Source organism: Melanerpes formicivorus, unplaced genomic scaffold, assembly GCF_026170545.1.
Source record: "Melanerpes formicivorus ecotype bairdi unplaced genomic scaffold, bMelFor1.0.p_v2 SCAF_21, whole genome shotgun sequence".
NCBI classification, from domain to species: Eukaryota; Metazoa; Chordata; class Aves; order Piciformes; family Picidae; genus Melanerpes; species Melanerpes formicivorus.
The window spans coordinates 9711483-9737310 of NW_027142373.1; the positions used below are offsets into that span (position 1 = coordinate 9711483).

A 25828-nucleotide genomic window follows, 5' to 3' on the forward strand; every position below is an offset into this window, starting at 1 on the left:
ACCTCAGCACTGCACAGCCATGCCACACCCAGCCTATGAAGGTCTCTCCTCAGCCCCCCAAATCCTGCTGGCCTCCCATCTTCTCTGCAGGGATAGGAGGAAGCTGGAGGTGAGGCCGTTGTGACTGAAGAGGGACACAGTGCTGGGGGTGGTGGCAGCTGGGGCAGTTCCCCTGGGTTCAGCTCTGCCAGCCCTTGGTGACTCACTGCTGCTGAAGCCAACAGGACCGGCTCTGCGGCCGCTGCCCACTGCCCTGGCCCCACCATGTGTCACCCAGATCCAGCCCAGCCAGCGGGACAGGCCTGTGCCCGCAATGCTCTCTGCACTGTGCCAGCCTGCCCCACGTTGGGCATGCTGGGTCCCCGCTGAGTGGGAGAGGGTTAAGAGGGTCATGTCCTGGAGTTTAATAGTGCCCAGTCCTAACAGGGACTGCTTTGAATGGTGACTTGGTCCCAAAGGTGGGCACTTAGAATCACAGAATCAACAAGGTTGGAAAAGTCCTCAAAGATCATCAAGTCCAACCTGTCACCCAACACCTCATGACCATAAACCACAACCACTTCCTGGCCACAACCTCCCTTCAGGTAGTTGTAGAGAGCAATAAGGTCTCCCCTGAGCCTCCTCTTCTCCAGGCTAAACAATCCCAGCTCCCTCAGCCTCTCCTCATAGTGCTTGTGCTCAAGGTCTCTCACCAGCCTTGTTGCCCTTCTCTGGACACGTTCAAGAGTCTCACTTGTGATAGTGACCAGTCCTAGTCATGCCCAGTCCTGGTAGTGCCCAGTCCTAACAGTGATTAGTCTTAACTGTGATTGGTCCTAATGGTGGCCAGTCCAGAAAGTGATCAGTCGCAGTAGTGCCCCGTCCTAATCAGTCTTAATGGGGACTGGTCCTAATTATTGTCATTCTTAATATCATCATTCCTAATTATCAGCAGTCCTAATAGTGGACAGTCCTAGTAGTGGGTGGTCCCAGTGATGGCTGGTCCTGATGCTAACTGGTCCTGCTGGTGACTGGTACTAGTAGCGACTGGTCCTAGCAGTGCCCGGCTCCAACAGCGCCCTGTGCCAGCAGCGCCTGTTCCCAGCTCCTCATTCCCAGTGCCCCAGGTGCAGAGGGCTGTGGGAGGCCGAAGGGCTCAGGCCCGGTGTGACGGTTCTCGGTGACCGGGTGAGGAAACACTTGAGCACCCACGGCTGACGCCACGGGCGGGCGCTGTCCCGGGCGGCCGCGGGAGAAGGCTCCGCCCCCGCGATCCCCGCCCCGTTAAGCCCCGCCCAGTACGTCCCCGCCCCAATGAGGCGCCGTCCCCAGCAAGCCCCGCCCCGTAAGCCACTCCCCCTCCCCGCTCCCCGCCCCCGGTCCCGCCCGGCCCAGGTGGAGGCGGCGACGGCGAGTGGCGGCCGGTGCCGGCGGGACTCAGGAGCGGGACTCCTGGACCCGGGGTTGGGGTTCGGGGCTGTGGCCGTGCCGAGGTGAGCGGGGCCGAGGGTGGGATCGGGGCAGGGGGGTGCCGGTACCTCCGCGCTGCTTCGCCGCCGCCTGATTTGTCGCTGCTTTGTGACCGGCCGCGTCCCGACAGCTTCCTCCTCCGCCCCGTGCCTCCCGCCCGGCCCGTTCCCGGCTGCGGGCGCTGAGTACTGGCCCCGCCGGGGTGAGCACCTGCCCCTGCCCCCGGGGCCTTTGCGGGCGGCACGGAGACCCCTGCCCAGGCTGCGGTCGTGCCCCTCACCCCCCTTGGTGCCTCTAGGGCGAGCAGCCCGGACGAATTCGTGGGGGGACCTTCCTCTTCCTCCTCTTCCTCCTGGGGTGCAAGTGGGTGCATGTCCCAGCGGGATGACCCAACTGTGCAAAAGGGAAACTGTAGGGCGGGAGATGGGGGCCCTGCCCACTCCTCTGCCTTCTCCCCTTGTCCAGTCTGGGGTGGAAAGCCCTAACCCACTTTCTGGAGCCGATGGGCTGATAGCAAGCAGGCGTGTGGTTTTGTTCGGTGGGTTTTCCCCGTGCCAGGCTAGTGGGGCTGGCAGAGCCCTTCAGAAGTGGCAGCAACCTCGAAGCCAGGCATGAGGGCAGGTGAGGGTGCCTGCATCCCTGCCCGCTCCAGCTCTATCGAAGCCGAGCATCCTCCTCCCGCTGGCCGCCTGCCGACGCCGGGGCTTTGTTGTTGTTGCTGGTTTGAGGTTTGGTTTAAAGGCTTGCACGTGGTGCCTGAAGTGATGGATGCTGCCACCAGCCCTCTGCAAGCAAACAAAGCCCTTCCAGAGCAGGAGGGTCCAGGCATCCTGCATCCGTCCCTGCATCCTGGGATGCTGGGCATGAATGTTTTAGCCAGCTGGGGTTTATGCTGCTGGTGCTCAACAGTTTTGGAGCAGAGGGGTGAGGCTGAGCTTCATCCCAGTCCGGCCCTGCCTTGCTGCCAGTCAGCAGGACCAGGCTGTCCCTCCAGGCTTTCCCATAGCCAGCTCACGGTGCCCACGGCGCTCTGAGCTAGCTCCCCGTGCCCAGGCTCTGTCGGGGAAAGGGGACCCGGGAGGCTAGGTTGTTGCCACTGTGTCCCTGCGGCAAGAGGAAGTGCCTGCCCTCCTCCCCAGCCTGGCGTCATCCTTCCCGCCGAGAGGCCACGGGGAGCTGGGACATTGTCCTGCCTGTGTGCACCAGGTCCCGGAGGGGTCAGTCCTGGGGATTTCCAGAGTGAGTACACCCTGCCCCGGTACCGGGGCTGTCCTGAGTGGAGAAATGCCACTTGGCTCTGCTCACTCCATTGTGCCTTCTGAAGGAATGTCCTTTGGCTCCTGCCTGTTTTCCAAGTGGGAAATAACCAGCTTGGGAATGACCCACCTCTGAAACAAGCTGGAAGGTTCAACTGCAGCCGTGCCTGCCTGGGAGAATCCAGAGCTGCCTCAGCATGCTCTGGCACTAGTGGTTTCACAAGTGTCTCCCTGGGCTCCTCACCTGCCTCGCCTGGGCTCTGCCCTTCCCAACTCCTTTGCAGTTAGCAGGGTGATCAACACCTATTGTTGGTTGGTCCTCTGGAGGGTGGCCTTTGTCTGGTTCGCTCCTGCCTGCTGCTAAGTGGGTGACCAAAGCAAGCCTCAGCAGCCCTGCTGCACCAGCACCGCTGCAGCTGCGCTGGAAACTGCACCTGCAGGTGCTGCGAGCCCCGGGGTGGGAAAGGGTAAACCACAGTTTGGGGGCAGTGGGGTTTGGTGCTGAGACAGCCACCTCAGAACAGATTCTGCAAGATGAAGCTGAGCGTGGTGTTGCTCTCAGCTGCACGTGTGAGTGCTTGGTGGAGCGTGGATGCTGGCAGGAGGAACAATAGATGCCAGCAGATGCTGGGAGAGCGGCTTGGGGAATGGGGATGTGGAGTGTGGGGCTGTGAATCTGGTCTGGCTGGGTCACAGAATTACAGAATGGGAGGGGTGGAAGGGACCTCTGGAGATGATGTAGTCCAACCCCACTGCCAAAGCAGGTTCTCCTAGGGCAGGCCACACATGAACATAACCAGGCAGGTTTTGAACATCTCCAGAGAAGGAGACTCCATGCTGCTTTGTGAGGCTGTGCTCCTTGGGATGCACTGGGGGAGATGGGGAGTTCAGGTAGTGGTTGGTTGAACTGAGCTGAAAGACAAGCACATGGCTGTCTTCTGGGCCTGAGTTTTGTTTACTTCTCCTAACTGTTTCAGTGGAGCAGAGCAAATGCACCCTACTCTTCTTCTTGGGATGAGCTGGCAGTCAAACCAGGGCTCATGGCCAAAAAAGTGGGAGACAGGTGATGGAAAGCCAATCAGTGAGGGGGTTGTGAGGAGAGTGGGAGCCCTGGTCCCATTGTCCTAAAGCATTTGTGCCAGTGTGTCACACTCTGCAGGGAGAAGACTTGACCTTCTCCTGCTGTTACTTGCCTGTTTTATGGGCACCCCTGTCTGGGAGCTGCCCAGGTGAGCATGGGGTTCCCAAGACTTTGCCACCTTTCCTACAGTCATTGGAGCTCTGCAGGGTCCTGAGCCCTGAGAAGTGATCATGGGCTTGGTGCTGGCAGGTGCTCTGCACCAAAGGAGTCAGTTAGTGGAGGCTGAAAACTAATTGTTGCAATCTGTATGAGCCCACAAGTGATGGGACCATAAAGTCTAATGACCACTGGTCCCTGCTGTCCTGCTGGGCCAGGAGATGTCTGGTACTGTGATGAGCCCCAGCAGGACTGAGTATGATCGCTTTTAATTACAAGGATCCAGGAGATGTGGTTGTTTGGGAGCATGTGGTGCTTTGGATTATGGTCATTTCCCAGCCCCTGAGGGATCACTGAAGGCTGACCTTGTGAGTGTGGAGGAAACCCTTGGTGCTGGTGGACTTCTCCTTGCTTAATCCCTGTTCCTTAAAAAAATAACCCCCTCTTGGCTGGTGGTTTCATAGTTTCATTCAGGGTTGGAAGGGACCACAAGGATCATCTAGTTCCAACCCCCCTGCCATGGGCAGGGACACCCCACACTAGATCAGGCTGGCCAGAGCCTCATCCAGCCTGCTCTTAAACACCTCCAGGGACGGGGCCTCGACCACCTCCCTGGACAACCCATTCCAGGGTTTCACCACTCTCATGGTGAAGAACTTCCTCCTCACATCTAGCCTGAATCTCCCCACCTCCAGCTTCATTCCATTCCCCCTAGTCCTATCACTACCTGAGATCCTGGGAAGTCCTTCCCCAGCCTTCCTGGAGGCCCCCTTCAGATACTGGAAGGCCACAATTAGGTCACCTCGGAGCCTTCTCTTCTGCAGACTGAACAGCCCCAACTCCTTGCTCTTGCAATGGAGGATAGACCCAGAGAGGATGCCTTGCAGAAGCCCTACATATTGGCTGGCTCCAGAACTAGCCCTGCCCTCTGCTTGACCCCCACATGGGACTCCTGTGTCCCCCTTGTCCTTGGAGACCTGCATCCCAAGGGCTGGCATCATGGGGTGCTGGTCACAGTAGCTGAGGATGAGGCAGGGGCAACTCTCAAATAACTGTTTTGGGAGGGCAGAGGAGCATCCTGCACTCACTGTGGAACTCAAATCCCCATGGGGTTTGCAAGTGAGGGTTTCTCCTCTCCAGTAACTTTAATGAGCTCCTTAGAGTTACCCAGATGGAAGCCCTTACCAACTGCCCAAGGAAAGGACCAGCTCCCTGCCTGCCAGGGCAGTGGGAGGCAGTGAGTCTTGTTGTGCCACAGTGCCTCAGCTTCCTCTCCTCTGAAGTGCTACAAAGGAGTCAGAAAGTGTGAAGGTCTGTGGCCTTACCCCAAGGTGGGGGAGTGTGGGTGCAAATGACTCACTCCATGCCTGTGGTGCTAGGGGCTGTAGCAGGGCAGGGGGCAGGGAGGGAGCAGGGCGATGCCCATCAATGCTCCTCAACCTTTTCCCAGGCTGCTGCTGTCAGATGGGAGGGAGAAATCAGCTGGTGCAGGGGTGACATGGTCTCCATCCTGGATGTCCAGCTGTGCAGTGACCAGTCACTCCTTGATGGGATGCTCCTGCCCTCTGCTCCCATCCTGGGGCTGACTCTTTGTACTTATCTGGGCTGATGGACTTGCTCATGGCAGGAGAGATGTGGCTGGTTCCCTCTGAGATGCTTAATGTGCCTCTGCCCCTCCCATGCCACTGGGCTGCTGCTGGCATTGTGGAGCTGCCTTCACTTCCCATGCATCACGTGGCAGCTTGTGCCTTGGATTTGCCCTGGTTATCCCCTGTAATTCTCCAGCCTGCAGGAATGCCAGGGCAGGGCTGGGAGTGACCTCCTGCTACATGTGAGCCCGAAGGCTGGATGCCATGCTCTAGGGCAGCCAGGGCAAACCCCTGAGGCTCTACATTGCTGTGTCCTGCCCCTTCCTCAGCTCCTCCATGGCCTGAGCAGGGAAGTCCTGCCAGGACTGGCACCATACTTCTGGCAGAAGGCTCTTCCATGGGTGAAGTTGGCTTATGCACCTGGTGGCTCAACCCAGGTCGAGCACTGCTGGGGAAGACTTAGAAATGGCTCCTTAAAACCCAGCACCTGCAGCCAGCTGTGTGGCTTCCCTGTGGGTGCAGCCCCCCTGGCTTGGGATGGTGGGCAGGAGGATGGGGAAGACCCCACCACCAGCTCTGGGCAGCCAAGAGGCTGCAAAGAGTGTTGCTGGCAGGGGTCCATGGTGATGCTGTGGTGCAGGAAGAGCATCACATGGTTTCCACAGGCAGCAGTGAATGTAGGGTTCCCCATGCTGGATGGGGATGAGCTGCTCCCAGTTGGGCCTTCCTTGACAGGGTATGGACCTGGGTGCTTCTGGTCTGGTGGCAATTTGGAGCAAAGCAAATGCGGCTGAGGACTGAGTCCTGTTCAGTTACTATGCAGAGGAGTGGGAGCAGCCTGGGGGCCAAGGGAGCAGTGAAGCTGAATGGGATGTCCAAGGGGCAGCCCCCAGCCTCCTGCCAGCAGAGGTGACACCTTCATCTATAAAGGGACACCCTAAGGTCCTCCTTCCCTCTTTGTAAGGCTATTTGCCCCAGGGAAGGTTTGAAGGAGGCTGCTGCTGTCCATCTGGGCCTCTCCTTTTGCAGGGGGGGGCAGCAGGGTGAGCAACCATGTTGTGAGTGCCTTGAAATGGCCCTACTGAGATAAGGAGCCTGTCCCCAGAGATAGCTTCAGCTGAGGGGGCCCAGGGCTCATCTTCTGGCTGGGATGAGCTCAATTCATGGGCAGAGCTGGGCACCACCTCCTGCTGCTGCAGCCCTCATGCTGGAGGGATGCTCAGAGCTCATGGCAAGGGGACCTTTTCTCTAACCTGGGCTGTTTCATCCCAGCCTGGTGCTCTCTGAAACAGGCAGCATGGGGCTGGGGAAGTCTGCAAGTCCAGCCTGAGCACTTGCACCAAGAGCTGCTGTCAGAATGAGTTTTGCAGAACTGGAGGAAGAAATTACACCCCCCCCCCCCCCCCATCCCCACTGTCCTCTTGCAGAGGGAAGTGAGAATGAACTCAGTAATGACCTGTGGTGTGGGGATTGCAGAGAGATGACCTGCAGACAGGCTGACCTCCTTGGCTTGGGTAAACAACAACCTGGGACCCCTCCAAAAGGCATAGCCAGGGCCAAAGCACTCAAACCATGGTGCCTGTGCACCCTATGTTTAAGCCAAGATAAGAAGGAGTCAGAGCAGCTCTGAGTAATGACTCAGTTCTCAGATAAAACCAAGTTAAATCAGTCGTGGTGGCCTGGGGAATCTGTGTGGTGCCCAGAAAAGAGCTTCCCTTGGGTCTGCAGCGTGCTGCAGCCCTGCCTGTGCTGCTGCTGGGGAGCAGCTGACCCCCTCCCCCCCAGTGTCTTACTGGTGGAGCTGCCCTCACTTCCCTCGCTGCTAGCAGAGATTTTGCCCTTTGCTCTTTCCAAAACCATTGGAGTGGCTCAGAGCCTCCATGTGCTTGGTCCCCACTTGGCCTGGGCTCGAGCCCAAGGAGCAGGTTGGTGGACTGGGGGTCCTCCTGTGCAGCCATGGACCCCACTAGCAGCACCCACTGCCCTGGCCAGTGCATCTCCTCTGCAGGAAGCAGGGGGTGGCTTTGTGCAGTGCCACATGCTAGAGGTTCTGTGGAGGGGGTGTATGGATAGACTAGATAGAAGGAAGAGGTTTTCTACACTGAGGGTGGAGAGACCCTGGCCCAGGTTGTCCAGAGAGGTGGTAGATGCCCCATCCCTGGAACCATTCCAGGCCAGGCTGTTTGTGGCCCTGAGCAACCTGCTCTAGTTGCAGGGGGGGTTGGACTAGATGACTTTGAGAGATGCCTTCCAACCCAAACCATTCTGTGATTCTATGACCCCCTGGAAAAGAGGAGTGGGGAGGATGGTCAGTGGTGCAGAGGGACCCTGGCTCCCTGGAGCTTGCCACCCATCCCAGCAGGTCTGGGAATCACAGAAACATTCAGGTTGGAACAGACCCTCAGGATCTCCAAGTCCCACCCAGAACCCTACTCTGCAAAGTTCACCCCTAAACCACATCCCCAAGCACCACATCCAAACCACCTTTAAACACATCCAGGGCTGGGGACTCAACCACTGGGCAGCACATTCTGATGCCTGAAGCCCATTCCAGTGCCTGAGAACCTTCGGGTGCTGGCACTTGCTCTGCCGGGACTGTGAGGCTGTCGTGCTGGTCACAGTTAACGAGGCTGGGAAACAGTGGAGGAATTCCTCCGTGTGGCTCTTTCCACCCGCTCCCAGCTCTTGCAGGCGAATCCTTCCCAGTCCGTGCGGACCGCAGCAGCACCCCCCGGGGCTGCCGGAGGGACTGGAGCCACGCAGGCTGCCGGTGATCGAACCCTGGCACATGGCTGCCTGGTGCAGCGGTGCGGGCAGCCGCACACCCTCCCCTGGCTCCCCCTGCCCTCCCCCTCCCCTGGCTCCCCTTGCCCTTCCTCCCCTCCCCTCGGCGGGCAGGGCACTGCCCTTATCAGCAGCGCCCAGCGTGCCCCCCCGCCGGCCAGCACCGCTCTATCTCCCCAGCAGCTTTGCTTCCTTCCAGGGTGTGCCGTGAGCTCCAAGCTTGCCCAGGCTGAGCAAACCTGCTGCAGAGTTGCTCAATCAATGTCCTGCCTGCCGTGGAAACCAGGAGAGGGTTTCCTGAGGGCAGCGAGCTGTGTGCTGGCTGCCTGCACACCTGGGGACTGGCCAGGTCCTTGTCACCCACTCAGCATCTGTGTCCCCATCTTGCTATCCCAGCGGCCGTGCTGGAGAGCAGGATTAAAGGAGGTTGAGGTGCTGGAAGGTGTCTAGAGAAGGGCAGCAAGGCTGGTGAAGAGCACAGGTCCTGTGAGGAGCAGCTGAGGGAGCTGGGCTTGTCTAGCCTGGAGAAAAGCAGGCTGAGGAGAGACCTCACTCTCTACACCTCCCTGACAAGAGGCTGGAGCCAGGTGGGAGTCAGTCTCCTCTCCCCGGTTAACAAGCAGCAGGGCAAGAGGAAATGGCCTCAAGTTGCAGCAGGGGAGGTTTAGGTTGGACATTAGGGACAAATTTCTTCCCCAAAAGGCTGCCCAGGACAGTGGTGGAGTCCCTGCCCGTGGAGGGGTTTCAAAGCTGTGTAGATGTGGTGCTGAGGGACATGGCAGTGCTGGGTTAACGATTGGGCTGGATGGGTCTTAAAGGTCTCTTCCAGCCTACACAATTTGATGATTCTGCAGGTGTTCAGTGCTGACCATGTGCCTCAGTAATGCAGGAGAGGCAGTGAGCAGCTTAAAATACTCCCTGAAACACAGCAGTGCTCTCTCGAGGCTCAGAGGGAAAAAACCTTGAGGGTTTGCTGACCAGCCCCTGTTGCAGTGGGGTTGGCACATGCAGGGAGAAGATGGAGCTACCTTCTCTGTGTTGGAAGGAGAAAACAATTCAGGCTGTGTGAAATGGCTGTGCATGGGCTGGGGGTGGTTCTGTGCTCTGGTGTGGGGCTGTACAGGGGCATAAAGTCCCTTAGTGACAGAAGGGCTCCTGCAGTGGTGCCATAAAGTGTATTTTGTCCCTTAAAAAATAACCTACATGCACAAAGCACCAAAAATAAGCAGAGGTGGAGAGGAGGCAGGCAGCAGACAGCGCCTGGCTGCTCCTCAGCTTGGGGGTCACTGCTGTCCAGGTCTCCCCATTTCAGTGGGTCCACGAGGATCTGAGGCACTCGCAGGTCTGGGCTTCCTGAGAAGAAAGAAAAAGATGGAGACATGTAGATCCCCATGCCAGAAGTTTTCTGTGCTTTTCCTTTTTCCCAGTCTCATTTCAAGAGCTGTTTGTGCTGGGCTGCTGCTCTCCGACCTGAAACTCGAGACTGTGAAAAGCTGCTTGAAAGGAAGCAGAAGTGGGGACGGCGCTGGGCGGCTGCTCGGGGCTCTCTCCTGGGGTGTGAGTCTGCAGGGGCTCAGTGCTCCGCAGCATTGGACCCGTTGACACTCCTATCCCAGCCTCTTAATAACTAGGAGCACTTTTTAACGAGGCTCCAGCCTTGAGAGGTCTTTAACTTGCTCGTGAATCATTTATGGGCATGCAGCAGTGGCTCCCTGCCTAATGGAGCCCTGACTGCCAGCAGTGCTGGTGGCCGCAGGGGCTTTTGGGGGCTCCCTGCCATCACTGACCCCTTTCTCACCCCTACAGAGATGGAGAGGGAAGAGCAGGGGCTTGGTGTGCTCAGGGTGATGGGTGTGATGGGTGCTCAGGTGCTCACAGGGGTCCTGCTCCCGGCTCCACACCATCGGGTGGCTCAGAGCCACCTTCTCCTCCCAGCTTAATTGCTCCAGCCTGATGCACTTTTGCTCCAGCACTGGTAATGTTGCCTCCCCCAGCACCAACAGGCTTGGGAAGAGTGATCCTGATCCTTCTCTGAGCCTTCCTGCACCTGCTGTGCCCTGCATGCATCCCCCTCCCACCAGGGCTGCTCTGCAGGGCTGTCTTTGGTGTCTCGTATGGTGCTTGTGCTTGGCTGTCCCCAGCTCTGCTCTGCAGGTTGCTGCTTGGCCTTGCTGATGGTCCTTTTCAGTAGCTCAGAGCATCCCAGCATGTCCCACAGCGAGGCCTTGGACAAGCCATGTCACTTTTTCCATCACTTTCCTCCTTGGGCGTGCTTCCTTGGGTCAGCGTCTGGCATGATTCACCCCAGGGCTAGGAGCCAGCCCTGGTTGCCCTCCCTGTGTCTTGCCTGGTTGAAGACTAAAACCCGTTCCAGTTGCTCACCAGTGGCCTCAACATACCTGCCTTCCCGGGAGGAGATGGAGGCTCCTCCCCTGCTGGAGTGAGGGTCACATCCCTTGCTGCTGGGCATCAGCCTCTGGTGAGCTTCAGTAGATGGTTTTGGGAGGGAAGGTGGTGGTGGCAGGGGATTTCTTCTTATTGTTGGCCACATCAGGTTTCTCCTTGCCACCCCTCTGCCCATTTATTGCACTGCTGCAGGTGATGGCAGTGTCCCCAGTGCATTTTTCTCTCTCCCTGGAGGTCTTTTCCAGACTGTAGTGACATTGCTTTCCAGGGACACTTCTCCCAGCTGCAGGCACAGCTCCAACCAAGCTGAGGGTGTGCTGAGTGTCAAGTCCCTTGTCCATCACCTTCCTGCTGCTGTCGCTGCTTTGTCCCCACATCAGGACATTCACACAGGCCTTTCCACCACACCAGCATGCTGCTTCTCACTTCTCTTTCCTGTCCCACCACCATATCCACCCTGAGTGCCTGGAGATGAGGCTGAAGCTCCCTGGGGACAAGGCTGTGCCCTGCAGATGAGGCAGTTGGTGCTGGTGCTGCTGGGCGGAGCAATGTTCCTGGTGGCATAGTCCTTTGTCCAGAGGCTAGAAGGGTGAAGGGGACCCAGGGATGAAGAGGAGCTGAGAGGAGCTGACCTCAGAGGGCTGAGGTCATCATGGGCTTGCTCTGTGTGGAGGTGCCAGCTCACTCACTTGTTCTCATGCTGAGAACGAGCTGAGCTCTGGTGCTGGGCGAGAGTGGTGCCAGCACTGGAGGGGTTGGGTGCCAGCACCAAACACGTGGGGAGCTGGAAAACACCTTCCCAGCACCATCCCTGGGGGATTTCTATGGCTGGCATGAGGTAAAACCTTTTATGGGTCAGGATCCATGCTCAGGGGTGGTTGTGCCATCAACCCATGTGGCCAAGGGGACTTCAGCCCACAGGGGCTGCTCCCCTGCTCCTCCTCCCCCTCCCCTCCTCTCTCTCCCAGTGCCAAACATTGCGTTGCCACACAAAGCTGTGGAAGCTGCTCCAGCTGCACCGTGTGACGGGGGTGGCAGGTGCCCACCATGGCAGGTGCCCACTGGGTCGTGCCAGCTCCCCTGGGAGCTGCATCGCCTCAGGGGAGGCCAGATCCATCCCTCCACCCACACTGCCTGGGGAGCTGGTGAGGAATGGGATCAGGCTTTCAAGTGGGCTGCAGAGCTGCTTCCCCAGTAAGCATGGAGGCTCTTGCCAAGGGCTGCCTGGGCTGCGATGGGAGCAGTTCAGGGTAGGATTTTGAGCTAGGGGTGTAACAGCAGGGCCATGCAAGAGCACCATGTTCTCTTGCACCTCTGAATTGGTTCCAATTTCTCTGCCTCTGGCTGGGTCAGACCCTACCACAGAGAGCGGTTCCCCGGGGTTGGAGAAGGATGAGGGTGTCCTGGGACTCGCTCTGACCCTGCTCCGTTCCCATCCCGCTCTCTCCAGAGCAGCTGGCATCTTGTGCTCATCGCTGGCTGCCCAGGGACAAAAACAAACAGTGTCTCCAGCGCACCAGTGAGATGGAAAGTTTTGCTTACTGGGGCTGGACCGCCTGGCTGGCCTTCTCCCAGCCCAGCAGCTCTTAAATACCTCAGCCAGGCACTGCCTTCCACGCCTGCTCTTCCTGCCTGGCTTCCCGAGAGCTTCACCAGGCAGCAGCAGGTGCAAACCCCCTGCCTGTCCCACCAGAGCAAGGTGCATTGCTCCAAACAGTTCCTCCTCCTGCTGCCCTGGGCCTGTGGCTCACCTGTGTCACTGATGTCCAGCCACCAGCAGCCCGATCTCCATAGCCTGGGAAGCTGGTGAGCTTTGCTCTCCCTTCACCTGAGATCTTCCTGTGTTTCCTCACCTGGTTTTTCATTCCATCCTCTCTCCCCAGCAGGAGGAGTTTGAAGCTCATGCTCCAGGGCCCTCGTGCCTGAAGGACAGAGGAGGAAGAGGAAGGCCACCACCGGTGTTTGCTGTCAGGACATACTGCGAGGGATCCCTGCCACTCTTATGAGGTAGGGAGACCCTGTCAGAGACTGGCACTGGCTGAGACCTCAGGAGAGTTTTGGGGGCTGCTTGCTCCCAGTTTTGGTGTTTTAGGGCAGTGAGGGGTGAGGCAGCAGCTGAGCTTTGGGTGCTGCTTTGGTGTCTTTGGGAGATGGGGGACAGGCAAGGTGCTGGGATGCTGTCTGAGATCATAGCCTGCCTGCAGCAGCATCCTGCCTGGTTCTAGCACCATTTATGTGAGGGCTTCCTTGCACCCTCCTGTCTGCATCCTGACCAAGAACTGATGTATTGCCAAGGCTGGAGCAGAGTGTGGTTACTTCAGGAATGAGGACCCTGCTGGTTCCCCTTTATGAGAGGGATCTCTGTGAAACAACCACTTGGGTTGCATTTGTTGTTCCCCCTGCCACATGCCTCCAGTGTCTCACCCCATCCCTGATCTCTGGCTCCTCAACCAGTGCCACAGGAGGCAGCCCAGATTGTCCTGGGCTCTCTTGCCAACCCCGTCCACCTCCTTTCCCCAGGAACTGGTCCCACAGGGACCCCACACCCTTAAAGCCAGACTTTGCTTGCTGTGGGGTCTGAGGAGAGGGTTGTGCTGGGGGAACTACCAAAGTGTGCCTCTGCCTGCTCTGTTGCAGAGGGGCCCAGGGAGGTCTCAATTGCCCTTCTGACTGCTGGAGCACTCTTACCTGACCAGAGCAAAGTGGGGTATGAGGCCGTGCAATTGGGCTGGTTACTGTGGTCCTGGGCAAAGAGAAGGGCCAGACCATGTGCTGAGCTCTGCCCAGCACTGCTGAGCTCTGAGCTCAATGAGCAGCAGCAGGGGAGCCCCAGAGGGACACCTAGTCCCCCCAGGAACTCTGCTGTCCCCCTTGGATGGCCAGCTCCCAGCTCCCCTTGAGAGCAGGTTCCATGGGGATGCTGGTCCTTGTGGCCAGCCCGCAGCAGAGCTTGGTGCTCTTTGCATGCAGTGAGTGCAGCAGGTGGCACCATCCCCATGGCCATGGCTGTGCAGGGAGGAGGGATGCTCACAAGACCTGTGTGGGTCCCCTGGGCACTGGCATGTGGCTGGGGGGGACAACAAGAAGGCGGAGGAGACTGAGCTTCCCTTTGAGATCCTTCACAGACCCTAATAGGATCTGGGATTTGCTTCCTTGTGCTCGGATGGAATTACCTTTCCTTTGAGCTGCCAGGACCCCCAGGAGGGGATTGACCAAGGAATTATAACCACCTCTTGGCTGTTAAGCTTCCCCTTCCTTGCACAAGCTGCCAGGGAGGATTCCATCTCCCAGCCTGATGGCTGCAAGCACGTGCTGGAGGGGCGCATCCCACATCTTCCCTCCCACGGGGAACCCCAGCACATGGCAGGCCCCAGCTCTGTGGCCAGTGGTGGCACAGGCTGCTCCAGCCCCTCTCACTGCGGCAGGAGCCTTTCCCCACGTGCAGGGGTGGGCAGGTGATTTGTGTATTTTCAGGCTTTGCATGTCCCTTGCCTGGCTCTATCCTCTCCCTTCCCACCTGCATGGGCAAGGTGAGATCTTTGCAGACCCCCCCAAGGTTGCCTGTGATCTCTCCTCAGCTTTCTTGCTGTGCCAAACCCAGGGGAGAGCCACAGCTGTGTGCCATGAGCCTGGCCAGGGCTGGCAGGGATCCTCCTGTATCTCCCATACATGCTGAGCTGGTCAGGTACATCCTGACAGGGTCTGAAACCCAAGGGTCCCCAAGGAACATGATGAGGATGCTTTGACCCCATCCCTTCTGCCATCCCTTGCTCTGCTTCCAGCAGGTGAAGGGCTCATGCTGGTGGTCCTGGGGGACTGGGAGCAGGTGGGTGATGGAAGCCCTCCTGTCCACTCAAACTGGCAAAGGGGTGCAGGTTTTGGGGACACACTTTGATGCTGGCAAGGTCTCAGCTGCATGGCCAGCAGCTCAGGGAGCTGCAGGTGGTGAGATCCCACCAGTGAGGCCTCATGTGTGACTAGCACTCCATGCACAAGCTCCTGAGGAGATATTTCTTCCTCTCTGGCTGACTCCTTGCACCCTCCCAGCCTGCCAGCCCCCGCCGGCCCAAGATGTCAGCCGGTGACAAGAATGGGGGCAGCCACTCCAGCAGCAGCCGCCTGCAGAGCAAGAAGCCCCCAAACCTCTCCATCGTCATCCCACCTCGGGAGGCAGAGGAGGAGGGCGCCCAGAAGGAGGTGAGTGATGGGAACCTGCATCCATCCCACGCTGGCCTCGGGGAGCTGCCGTCCCCAGAGGGCCTCCCTGTGCCCTCTCCTCCCTAACGCCCTGCTCTGCCTTCCAGCCCTCCAGGGTCCCCATCTACCGCAAGAGCAAGAGCCTGCAGGAGCCCCGCTGGGAGCGGCGGCCTGGCTTCCGCCGGCAGACCTCCCTGTCCCAGAGCATCCGCAAGTGAGAGCTGCCAGCGGCCCTGGGGGTGGGCGGCGGCTGGGTCACTGCCACGGGGCTCCCTTGGTGCCCACTGGGGTGCTGTGGGTAGGGGCAGGGGACTTGGGATTGAGATGGAAAGCTGGAACTTGGAAGGGAACACCGTGGAAGGTTTTGTGTGGATCTGCTCTGAGCCGCTGGTGTCTGCCAGGGGAAGATTATGGAATCACTAAATTGTTTGGGTCAGAGAAGACCTTTAAGATGGTGAAGCTCAGCCCTGAGTCCTGCAGCAGGGCTGCTCAGTGCTAGTTCACAGCATTGGTTTTTTGTATACTGGGGATGTTTTTCTGCCCTGTTTATGTAGGACCTTCACAAGCACCTTGAGCTGGATGTCTACTGCAGTCCAGAGCTGATGCAGTGTCCTGTGCAAGGTGCAAGTCTCAGTGGAGTTACAGCTCCAGGGAGACCTAAAGGCCAGCAAGCCTCTGCAGCATCCTTTCCCCTGCTTCTTTCCTTCCTTTCTCCTGACCCATAGCCAGGTCAAAACCACCCTGCTGCAGGCTGAGCTGAGACAACTCAACCCATCTGCTGGAGGGGATGCCAGGGTGGGATGGCAGTACCTGGGGTGAAGGGGCCAGCTGGGTGCCAAGCTTGCCCATGGTGTGTGCAGGGGCACGGCGCAATGGTTCGGCATCAGCGGCGACTGGGAGGGGAAGCGGCAGCAGTGGCAGCGCAAGAGCCTGCAGCACTGCAGCCTGAGGTACGGGAAGCTGAAGCCTGCCTATCGCGACATGGAGCTGCCCAGCCAGGAGGTGCCCTCCTTCCAAGGCACCGAGTCACCCAAGCCCGCCAAGATGCCCAAGGTAGAGCTCGGGGTGTGGGGTCCAGCTCCCAGCCTTGCTCTGGCAGCGCTGAGCCCTCTCTTGCCTCCTCCAGATCGTGGACCCGCTGGCCAGGGGCCGTCCCTTCCGCCACCCCGATGAGACCGACCGTCCCCACACCCCCCACCACGTCCTGCCCCCGCTCACCCCTGGCGTCGTCTCCTTGGCATCCTTCAACAGCATCCGCTCCGGCCACGGCCGCCTGCCGCGCAGGAAGAGGGAATCTGTCGCCCACATGAGCTTCAAGGCGGCTGCAGCCCTTCTCCGTGTGAGTTTTGGAGACCTGGGGGATCACAGAATCATAGAATCGTTAGGGCTGGAAGGGACCTCAAGGCTCAGCCAGTTCCAACCCCCCTGCCATGGCCAGGGACACCTCACACTACAGCAGGTTGCTCACACCCACATCCAGCCTGGCTACAAAACCTCCAGGGATGAGGCTTCCACCACCTCCCTGGGCAACCTGTGCCAGGCTCTCACCACCCTCATGGGGAAGAACTTCTTCCTAACATCCAACCTGAATTTACCCATTTCTAGTTTTGCTCTGTTTCCCCCAGTCCTATCATTACCTGACACCCTAAAGAGTCCCTCCCCAGCCTTCTTGTAGCCCCCTTAAGATGCTGGAATTTTCTACCCAAGTCAGGTTTCAGCCCTGTCCCTCAGCAACCGTCTCTGCCTCGTGGCTTTTTGCTTTGCCCAGAGCTCGCTGTGTCTCCAGGATGGGTTTGAGGTGGGAGGTTGGTGGTTTTTAACCCAAGTTCTGCTTAGAAAGAGAAGTTTGGCTGAAACTGAGCCACCAAAGTGGAACTACCTTGCATGACATCCCTAGAAAAAAGCAGCTTCTGGGTTTCCTTGCTGAGGAGTCGGGAGCCCTTCTGCCACGGTTAGTTTCTCCAGTGACTGTGCAGCCCCTGGGGAGCCCTGGGCAAGCCTCAGGGTCAAGTTTCTGGGAGCAGTACCAAACAGGGGATTTGGAGTTCACCTGTCATGGTGACTAACATGGTCATGGTCCAATGCTGGCTCTGAGGAGCTAAAGGCAGCATCTGCTGCCAGCTCCTGCTGCCTGCCCTTCCCATGCAGGGGGATATGGCAGCCTGTCAGGATGTCATGCTTGGCACTCTGCTCTGGGGAGGGAGGCCATGAGAAACCCTTAGTGCTGCTAAACCTGGGGGCTTCTGGTTGCTGACCCTCATTTGCCTCCCCTGCAAAAGGGCCGCTCCGTCCTGGAGCCGCTGGCTCCCAAGCAGAGGAGCAACAAGAGGAGCTTCTTGTTCCCCAGCTTCATGGATGAGGACATGGTGGATGCCGCTGATACCCTGGACTCTTCCTTCTTCAGCAAGGCAAGTGCTGTTCCATGCCAGGGAGGGGTCCTGGTGCCTCTGCACAGGGGCTGGATGCAGAGCAGAGCTCTGGCAGGGACCCTCATGCCAGTGCTTCACCCTGCCCTAGGAGCAGGGGCATCAGTGGCCACTGTGCCCAGTGCTGTGGAGCCCCCTCCTAGTCTTGGTGATGCTCCTTAGGGGTGGCAGTGAGTGGCACCACCAGTGTGTGCACACTTCACACCCTGTGGCGTGCAGGATGTCAGTGGGGATTCCCCCTCCCTTGACTCTGGAGCCAGGATGCCCTGGTGTTGGGCACACTCAAGCAGGAGGTGGTTTCTCACTCATCATACACATCCTGGAGGTCTCCATCCTCCTTCCAGATGGACATGCACGACGAAACGTACTCCATGCCCGATGACGTCTTCGAGTCGCCGCCCCTGTCAGCCACGTACCTCCGCATGCACCCGGTGGGGGATGATGCCAGGGTGTCCCCTGAGGTGGAGCAGCCCACCCCGTGAGTACCAGCTCTCAGTGGTTAGCCAGGTCCCCTGCTGCAGTCAGGACAGTGTCCCCATTCATCCCTGCTGTGTGGCACTGGGCACTTCCAGCTCACTCCTCAAGAGGTGCCTCTAACCCTCATTCCACCACCCTCTGGCTCGGTGCAGCCGTGGGGTTGTATGTGGTGGCATTTCTCCACTGGCCCCTGTCAGCAGCCATGGTGGTTTCATAGGATCACAGGATGTTAGGGGTTGGCAGGGGACCTCTGGAGCTCATTGAGTCCAACCTCACTCTCAGAGCAGGACTATAGAATCCAGCACAGGTCGCACAGGAACACATCCAGACGGGTCTTGAAAGTCTCCAGAGAAGGAGATGCCACAACCTCTCTGGACAGTGCTCTGTGACCCTCAGAGAGAAGTTCCTCCTTGCGTTGAGGTGGAACCTCCTGTGCTGTCTCTGCAGGCAGGAGGGTGTCCGGCTGCCAGCGACCTGCAGCGGCACGGCGCCACGGCGCGGCCGGCGCATCGCCTCCAAGGTCAAGCACTTTGCCTTCGACCGCAAGAAACGCTACTACGGGCTGGGGGTGGTGGGCAAGTGGCTGAACAGGACCTACCGCCGCAGCCTCAGCAGCATCGTGCAGTCCCAGCTGGAGATGACCGACAGCCACCGGTGAGGGGGGGACCGCTGGGACCGCCACAGAGCTCCCTGAGGCTTCCCCAGATGTATTTGGGATGTGTGTGTGTGTGTGTCCCTCGATGCTTGGGGGCCTGCAGAGGGTCCCTTTGCCCAGCCGTCCTTGAGCTGCTCCAGCCTGGGGTCCTTTCCTCCTCAGGCCATATTTCACCTACTGGATCACCTTTGTCCACATCCTCATCACCTTGCTGGTCATTGGCACCTACGGCATCGCTCCCATCGGCTTCGCCCAGCACGTGACGACAGAGTTAGTAAGTCCCCAGAACTTCACAGAATTTCAGGGGCTGGAAGGGACCTCGAGAGATCATCCAGTCCAACCCCCTGCCAGAGCAGGATCACCTACACCAGATCACGCAGGAACACATCCAGGCAGGTTTTAAATATCACCAGAGAGGGAGACTCCACAGCTCCCCTGGGCAGCCTGCTCCAGTGCTCCATCATCCTCACAGGGAAAAATTTTTTCCTCCTGTTTCCATGGAGCTTCCTATGCCTCAGCTTCCACCACTGCCCCTTGTGCTGTCATTGGGCACCGCTGAGCAGAGCCTGGCTCCAGCCTCTCGGGACTCACCCTTTACATACTTGTAAACATTGATGAGCTCACCTCTCAATCTCCTCTTCTCTAAGCTAAGTTTGAGAGCTACCAGCCAGGACTGTCCCCTGTCAGCTCTTCAGTGACATGTGTCTGGCTCTGAAATGGCAACCAGCTGCTTGAGGAAAAGCCAGGCTGGTGTCTTGGGTGGTGCCTTCAACACTTTGGAGGGGTGATGCTCCCTCTGGGCTTAATCCTGGGAACCTGCAGCTGGTTGTGCTGCTTCCTCAGCACACAGGCTGGAGAAAAGAGCAGGCATCTATCTTCCTAGGGGGACGTGGCCACCAGTGTCCCATGCTGTTGTGGTCCCTACTTAGGGCTGGGAGCATCTTAGGGTGCTGCTGGCTTGTGCTGTGGGAGAAGCTCCATTAAGTGGCTGGGGCAGGAGGTCCATGGCATGATGCAGTGCCGTGGGTGCTGGGGGCAGAGCTGCTCTCCCTCCCATGTTGCTGATGGGGTCCTTGTGGCCAAGGGGTCTGCTTAGGCCTCCATGAATGGAAGGAGAGAGGGCTGCACCCTCACTCCTGGTAGAAGGTGATCCCACCCTGGCTCTGTAGGTGCTGAGGAACAAGGGTGTCTACGAGAGCGTCAAGTACATCCAGCAGGAAAACTTCTGGATTGGGCCCAGCTCGGTAAGGGCTCTGCCATCACACCCCCTTGCCCAACACTGCCCTCCACTGCCCTCTACTTCTGCCTTGACTGAGGAGGCTCCTGGGGTGCTCCCAGCTCAACCCTTGGTCCCAGCCTGCTACCCTACAGCCCTCAGTGGCCCCATCCCTCTGGGCTCTGCTGCCCAGTCCCACCCCAGGCTGGAGACTCAGCAGCACTTCCCAGAGCTGCATCCCATCACAGTGGGATGCTCAGAAGAGACCCTGTCCCCTTCCCATCCACCTTCCCCCCACTGGGGTAACAGAGACTTGAGGCTGTCACCTGTGGGGACCCTGTGGCCCTGCTGAACTCTCCCTGGGGGCAGCTGGAGGGAGGGGAGGTACGGGGTGACGGGGCAGGGGAGAGCACACGGCATCCCCTGGACTGACCTCTCCCTGTCAGATCGACCTGATTCACCTGGGAGCCAAGTTCTCCCCCTGCATCCGGAAGGACCGGCAGGTGGAGCGGCTGATCCAGCGGGAGCGGGACCGGGAGCGCGGCTCCGGCTGCTGCGTCCAGAACGACAACTCCGGCTGCATCCAGACCCTGCCGCAGGACTGCTCGGTGCGTGCTGCCGCCGCGGCGAGCGCCGGGCTCACCGGGGAGAAAGGGAAACCATCTCTGCCCTCAGCAGCACCAGGGCAGGGTGCGTGCAGGGCCGGAGCCGTGTGCTCACTGCCAACATCCTCCTCTGCCTCTTTGTCCTCCCCAGGAGACTCTGGCGACGTTCATCAAGTGGCCAGGCACCAACGCACCAGCCATGGGCTCGGGGGAGAAGAGGACATCAGGGGCTGTGTGTCACCAGGACCCCAGGTAGGAGGCACAGGTTGCCCAGGGAGGTGGTGGAAGCCTCATCCCTGGAGGTTTTTAAGGCCAGGCTGGGTGTGGCTGTGAGCAAGCTGCTGTGGTGTGAGGTGTCCCTGGCCATGGCAGGGGGGTTGGAACTGGCTGAGCCTTGAGGTCCCTTCCAGCCCTGACAATTCTATGATTCTGTGACAGCTGGGGCCTGGCACTGGATGCAGGCACTGTTGTCACCCAACTGTATGGGACATGGTGGAGGTGCTTTCTGAGGCTATTTCCAGATTGGATGCCTGGAATTCTGTTGTTCAAGGGGCTGGGGGCTCTTAAACACCACAGGAGGGTGATAAGAGAGAAACAGTGGGGAACTGAAGTGGAGTCTGTCCTGAATGCAGACAGCAATGGGTGAGCTGGATACACGGCTGAGGAGTGCTGTTGTCTGGCACTGGTCCCCACCCGCCCTGCTCCACTGAGGTGGGTGATGCTGCAAGGGGGCATTGATGGGGTTGTCAGAGAGAGATGAGTGCTGTGGGGTTCAGCTGTGATGTTGCAGGACATTGTTGTAGGGATTGTAGGGGTCTTGCAGGACACCAGGCTGCAGGATCCCTCCCTAGCCAGGGGAAGGGCCAGATCTTGGGGCTGTCCCCAAGTGCAGTTACTAGTTTGGGAGGAGGCATGTGCTGAGTGAGACCTGTCCTGACTCCCCACTCACATCCCTCTGACAGAACCTGTGAGGAACCAGCATCCAACCCACCTCATGTGTGGCCAGATGACATCACCAAGTGGCCGGTAGGAGCCTGGCACCATCACAATCTGGGTGGCTCCATGGGAAGCACAACAGGCAGGGGGCTGCGGGGAGAGCCTGGGGCTGGACCCTGATCTAGCTCTTCTCTCTCCTGCTTGTAGATCTGCACCTATGAGACCAAAACCAACCACACAGGCTTTGCCCACCTGGACTGCCAGATCAAGGGCAGACCCTGCTGCATTGGCACTAAGGGCAGGTGGGTCACAGTGATGGAGGCACCTGGCCTGGGCTTGACTTGACTCTCTTGAGCTGTGTCTGAAGCTGAGCCAGTGGGGAGAGAGTGGTTACAGTGCCTTGGCTGGGGGTGAAACGTGGAGGCTGAGGGGGAGCAGAGGGGGATGCTTGGGGGAGCAGGGAGTGAGCCCTGCCCCAAGCAAGCCCTCTGCCTGCCCTCTGCCCAGCTGTGAGATCACCACGCGGGAGTACTGCGAGTTCATGCACGGCTACTTCCACGAGGAGGCCACGCTCTGCTCACAGGTGGGCAGGGCTGGGGACCTGGGACACGATGCCAGCAGCTGGGTCACACCTCGTCCTGCTGATGTCAAAGGGTTTCATAGTATCCTGGGATGGGTGTGAGCAAGGAGGATGCATAGTGCGGGGCGAGAGGAAATGGCTTCAAGTTGTGCCAGGGGAGGTTTAGCTTGGATATGAGGAAAAAGTTTTATATTGGAACAGTCTGCCCAGGGAGGTGATCGAGTCACCATCTCTGGAGATGTTCAAGTAAACATGTGGACATGGCACCTGGGGACATGGTTTAATGGCCATGATGGTGTTGGGTTGATGGCTGGACTTTATCTTAGGGGGCATTTCCAACCAAAACGATTCTATGAGTCTATGCTGCCTGCCTGCCTTGTTGCTGTGGGGCAAGGGGAAATGCAGGGCTCAAGCCAGCCTCCCCTGGGCAGCAGCAGTGTCCTTGGGAAAGGCACTTCCTGGGCAGGAAAATGACCCTTCAGCACATCTTGGGGATGCTCAGTCACTACTTCCCCAGGACCAGACAGTGTGGATGCCACACACAAACCCAGAGTCCCCTCCACAACTGACACGTAGCATCTCCAGCCACGTGTCCCTGTGACCCATCTTTTGCTCTCTGTGGTTCTGGGGTGTGGGCTGAGCCCTGGTTACCCCCTGCCTCCCCCACCTTTGTAGGTGCACTGCCTGGACGAGGTCTGTGGCCTCCTGCCTTTCCTCAACCCGGAGGTCCCTGACCAGTTCTACCGGCTGTGGCTGTCCCTGTTCCTGCATGCTGGGTGAGCTGTGGGGATGGGGGCCTGAGAGTCCATTGGGATGGTCTCTGATCCGTAAGATAACAGGAGAGGACCCCTCCAGATTACAGGAGCACATGGTGGAGGGTGTCAGGAAGGTGTCTCGTGCCCAGGGCAGTGGGTGGGAGGACTGGGCAGGGGCTCTGTCTGGGCAGGGGTCTCTAATGAAGGGTCTCTCCCCCCAGCATCATCCACTGCCTGGTGTCAGTGACTTTCCAGATGACAGTGCTGAGGGACCTGGAAAAGCTGGCAGGCTGGCATCGCATCTCCATCATTTTTATCCTCAGTGGCATCACGGGCAACCTGGCCAGTGCCATCTTCCTGCCATACCGGGCAGAGGTGAGAGCAGGGACTCTATCCATATCACCCCAGACCCCGCCGGCTCCCCAGGGACCAAAGGACACCCCCACCTCGGCAGAGCTTTGGGTTGGGGGCTGCAGCACAGAGCTCTCGGCCCCTGGCAGGATTTGGCAGGGGTGCCTGTGGCAGGCTGGTGTCCCCATGGCACGGGGTGATCCCTGCCCCATGTGTTGGGTTCGCACATGCCATCGGGTCACGCGTCACCACGTGTCGCTGTGTGTGCAGGGTCCCCAGGCGGGCAGATGGCTAATCTGCTGGCAACAAAACCATGCCAGGCTTTAAATGAGATCACACCCAGAGCCCTAATCCCCTCAGGGCTGCGTCAGGACAGGGCCGCAGGGGCTGTGACCTGGGAGGAGGTGATGCTGCCTGGCTGCTGAGTCATGGAAAGTACCACCTCTGCCCAAACGGCATCGGCATGCTCCCCTCCTCTGCCTCCTGTGCCAGAGCTCCCACCCCTGAGCCCTACACCAGTGTGACTGCAACCCTTGGAGGGCTGCAGGAGCCAAATGTGCGTTGCAAAGGAGAAGCTGGTCCCTGGGGACACAGGGGGACCAGGTGGGGTGACATGCACAGGGTCCAGCTGTGACATCACAGAATGTTAGGGGCTGAAAGGGACCTTGAGAGATTATCCAGTCCAACCCCCTGCCAGAGCAGGATCACCTATACCAGATCACACAGGAACACATCCAGGCAGGTCTTGAATATTTCCAGAGAGGGAGACTCCACAACCGCCCTGGGCAGCCTGCTCCAGTGTTCTGTCACCCTCACTGTGAAATAATTCTTCCTCCTGTTTCCATGGAGCTTCCTATGCCTCAACTTCCATCATTGCCTCTTGTGCTGTCATTGGGCATTGCTGAGCAGAGCCTGGCTCCAGCCTCTTGGCACTCACCCTTTGCATATTTATAAGCATGAATGAGGTCACCTCTTAGTGTTCTCTTCTCCAGGCTGAAGAGCCCTCAGCTCCCTCAGTCTGTCCTTGTAGGGAAGATGTTCCACTCCCTTCATCACTTTCCTGGCTCCCCTCTCTCTGCAGGTGGGCCCTGCTGGATCCCAGTTTGGCTTGCTGGCCTGCCTCTTCGTGGAGCTCTTCCAGAGCTGGCAAGTGCTGGAGAAACCTTGGAAAGCCTTCCTCAACCTCTTCGGCATCGTCCTCTTCCTCTTCGTCTGCGGCCTCTTGCCGTGGATCGATAACATCGCTCACCTCTTCGGCTTCCTCAGCGGCCTCCTGCTCTCCTTCGCCTTCCTGCCCTACATCACCTTCGGCACGGTGGACAAGTACCGCAAGCGAGCCATGATCATCATCTCCTTGCTGGTCTTCCTGGGGCTCTTCGCCTCGCTGGTGGTCTGGCTCTACGTCTACCCCGTGAACTGGCGCTGGGTGGAGTACCTCACCTGCCTGCCCTTCACCAGCAAGTTCTGCGAGAAGTACGAGCTGGAGCAGGTCCTGCACTGACCCTGCCGGCGGGGACGGGGCTGGGAGAGGTGCCGGTGGTGATGCTTTCCCTGGGGTGGGTCTTCACCACGTCCCCCCAGGAGGTGGTGGCTGCTCCGGGCACAGCTGCATCCCCGGGGCTGGGTGGGTTTGGGCTCACCCCTGTGGATCGTTGGGATGTGGTGGGGAGCAGGGCTGGAGCTACTCTGCCTTGCACCCCCATGGGACTGCCTCTTGGTGCTGAAAAGCCATAACCAGTCTGGGGACCGACCTCGGCTTCTGCCTGCCTGGAGCAAGGGCTGAGAGACTGGGGCTTCTGTACGTCCACAGCCAGGCTGGGCTCCCGGCCCTGGGCCTCAAAAGCACCTGGGAATGAAGTTACCGAGGTCTTCTGCCTGCCTTGGGCTCCGTCCTGCCTCTGTGCCCTGGGTGCTGCAGCTCATACTGTGAACATGACCCCCTTTTTGCAGGGGTACCTGTTTTTATCCACAGCTCTTTGAACCAAGGGTTTCCCACACCTTGGGCTCCTCGTGGCCCCTGCCATAGCCCCAGGGCATTCAGAGCTGAGCTTCCAAGGTATTTTTTCAGTCCTTCTCTCACACCTGATGTTCCCCGAGGCCAGGGCTAGTGCTTCCTCACTTGGGTTCCTCACTGGATGGAGAGGCAGGACGTGGGGCACTGGGGGCTTCTTTTTCTCTTATTTCAGTGAACTTCTCTTTTTGGAAGTGGAGAAGCAACACGTGGAGTGTTTCTAGTATCATGTTGGGAGGCAAATGTAGAGGAAAAACACCCCTGGGGGGGCTTGTGTGGTTGTCCCTGGAGCCCACAGACCCCTTTCTCTTCTGCCTTGTGTCTCTACTGTTACCCTTTGTCCTTTTTCAAAGCATAGACACCCAGGTGACCCCCACCCTGCCACAAACGGTGCTGCCAGGCTGGGGCAGTCACCTTCCCCTGCCCCTGCCTGCCCCCAGCCCTCCTCCCCAGCGTTTCCTCCTCCCTCCCACCAGCCATGCTGTGAAGGCAGGTCCTTCCTGGGGTCCAGGTGACTCCTCTGGGCTGGTTTGGAGGCAGACTGGTGCCAGGCTGTCTGTCCCTTGGTATGTGTTACCCTGGCAGTGGTGGGTCTCAGCCCTGTTAAATGGGGCAACGTGGGGATGTCCTGGGAGGAGTATTCAAGGGCTGGGAGCTTGGCTCCCTCTATCCACAACCACTCTCCAGGTGACCCCAGGAGATCTGTGGCACCTGCATCCCTGCTTGCATCTGTCCCTCCATGCTTCCCTCTGCCATGGGCCAGTTTTCAGCCCTGCTCTGTCCCTCTGGTGCTGCTCCAGCCAAAGACAGCCACTTCACCTCATTTGGTCTCTTTTTGATACTTTTTTTTAAAGCTGTGGGTTTCCCCCCCTCCTAATAAATTTCTACCTGTATTTAA

The 25828-nt window shown here is 58.8% G+C and overlaps 1 protein-coding gene across 2 annotated transcripts; it reads left to right on the top strand.

The window, feature by feature from the left end:
• Positions 1 to 1373: 1373 nt before the first annotated feature.
• RHBDF2 (rhomboid 5 homolog 2) lies at positions 1374 to 25828 on the top strand. Of its 2 annotated transcripts, XM_068151451.1 has the most exons (19): positions 1374 to 1472; positions 12605 to 12728; positions 14769 to 14918; positions 15026 to 15132; positions 15779 to 15971; positions 16045 to 16257; positions 17198 to 17326; positions 17689 to 17822; positions 18269 to 18475; positions 18639 to 18750; positions 19646 to 19720; positions 20139 to 20300; positions 20449 to 20549; positions 21260 to 21323; positions 21441 to 21535; positions 21741 to 21816; positions 22489 to 22589; positions 22790 to 22943; positions 24001 to 25828. In XM_068151451.1, exons 3-19 carry the CDS (start codon positions 14793 to 14795, stop codon positions 24418 to 24420), a joined length of 2469 nt encoding a protein of 822 aa, XP_068007552.1. In that variant the 5' UTR covers positions 1374 to 1472; positions 12605 to 12728; positions 14769 to 14792; the 3' UTR covers positions 24421 to 25828. The 2 variants fall into 2 exon arrangements, with proteins under 2 accessions (XP_068007552.1, XP_068007553.1); XM_068151452.1 differs by lacking the exon at positions 22489 to 22589 and having other exon boundaries at positions 24001 to 24248.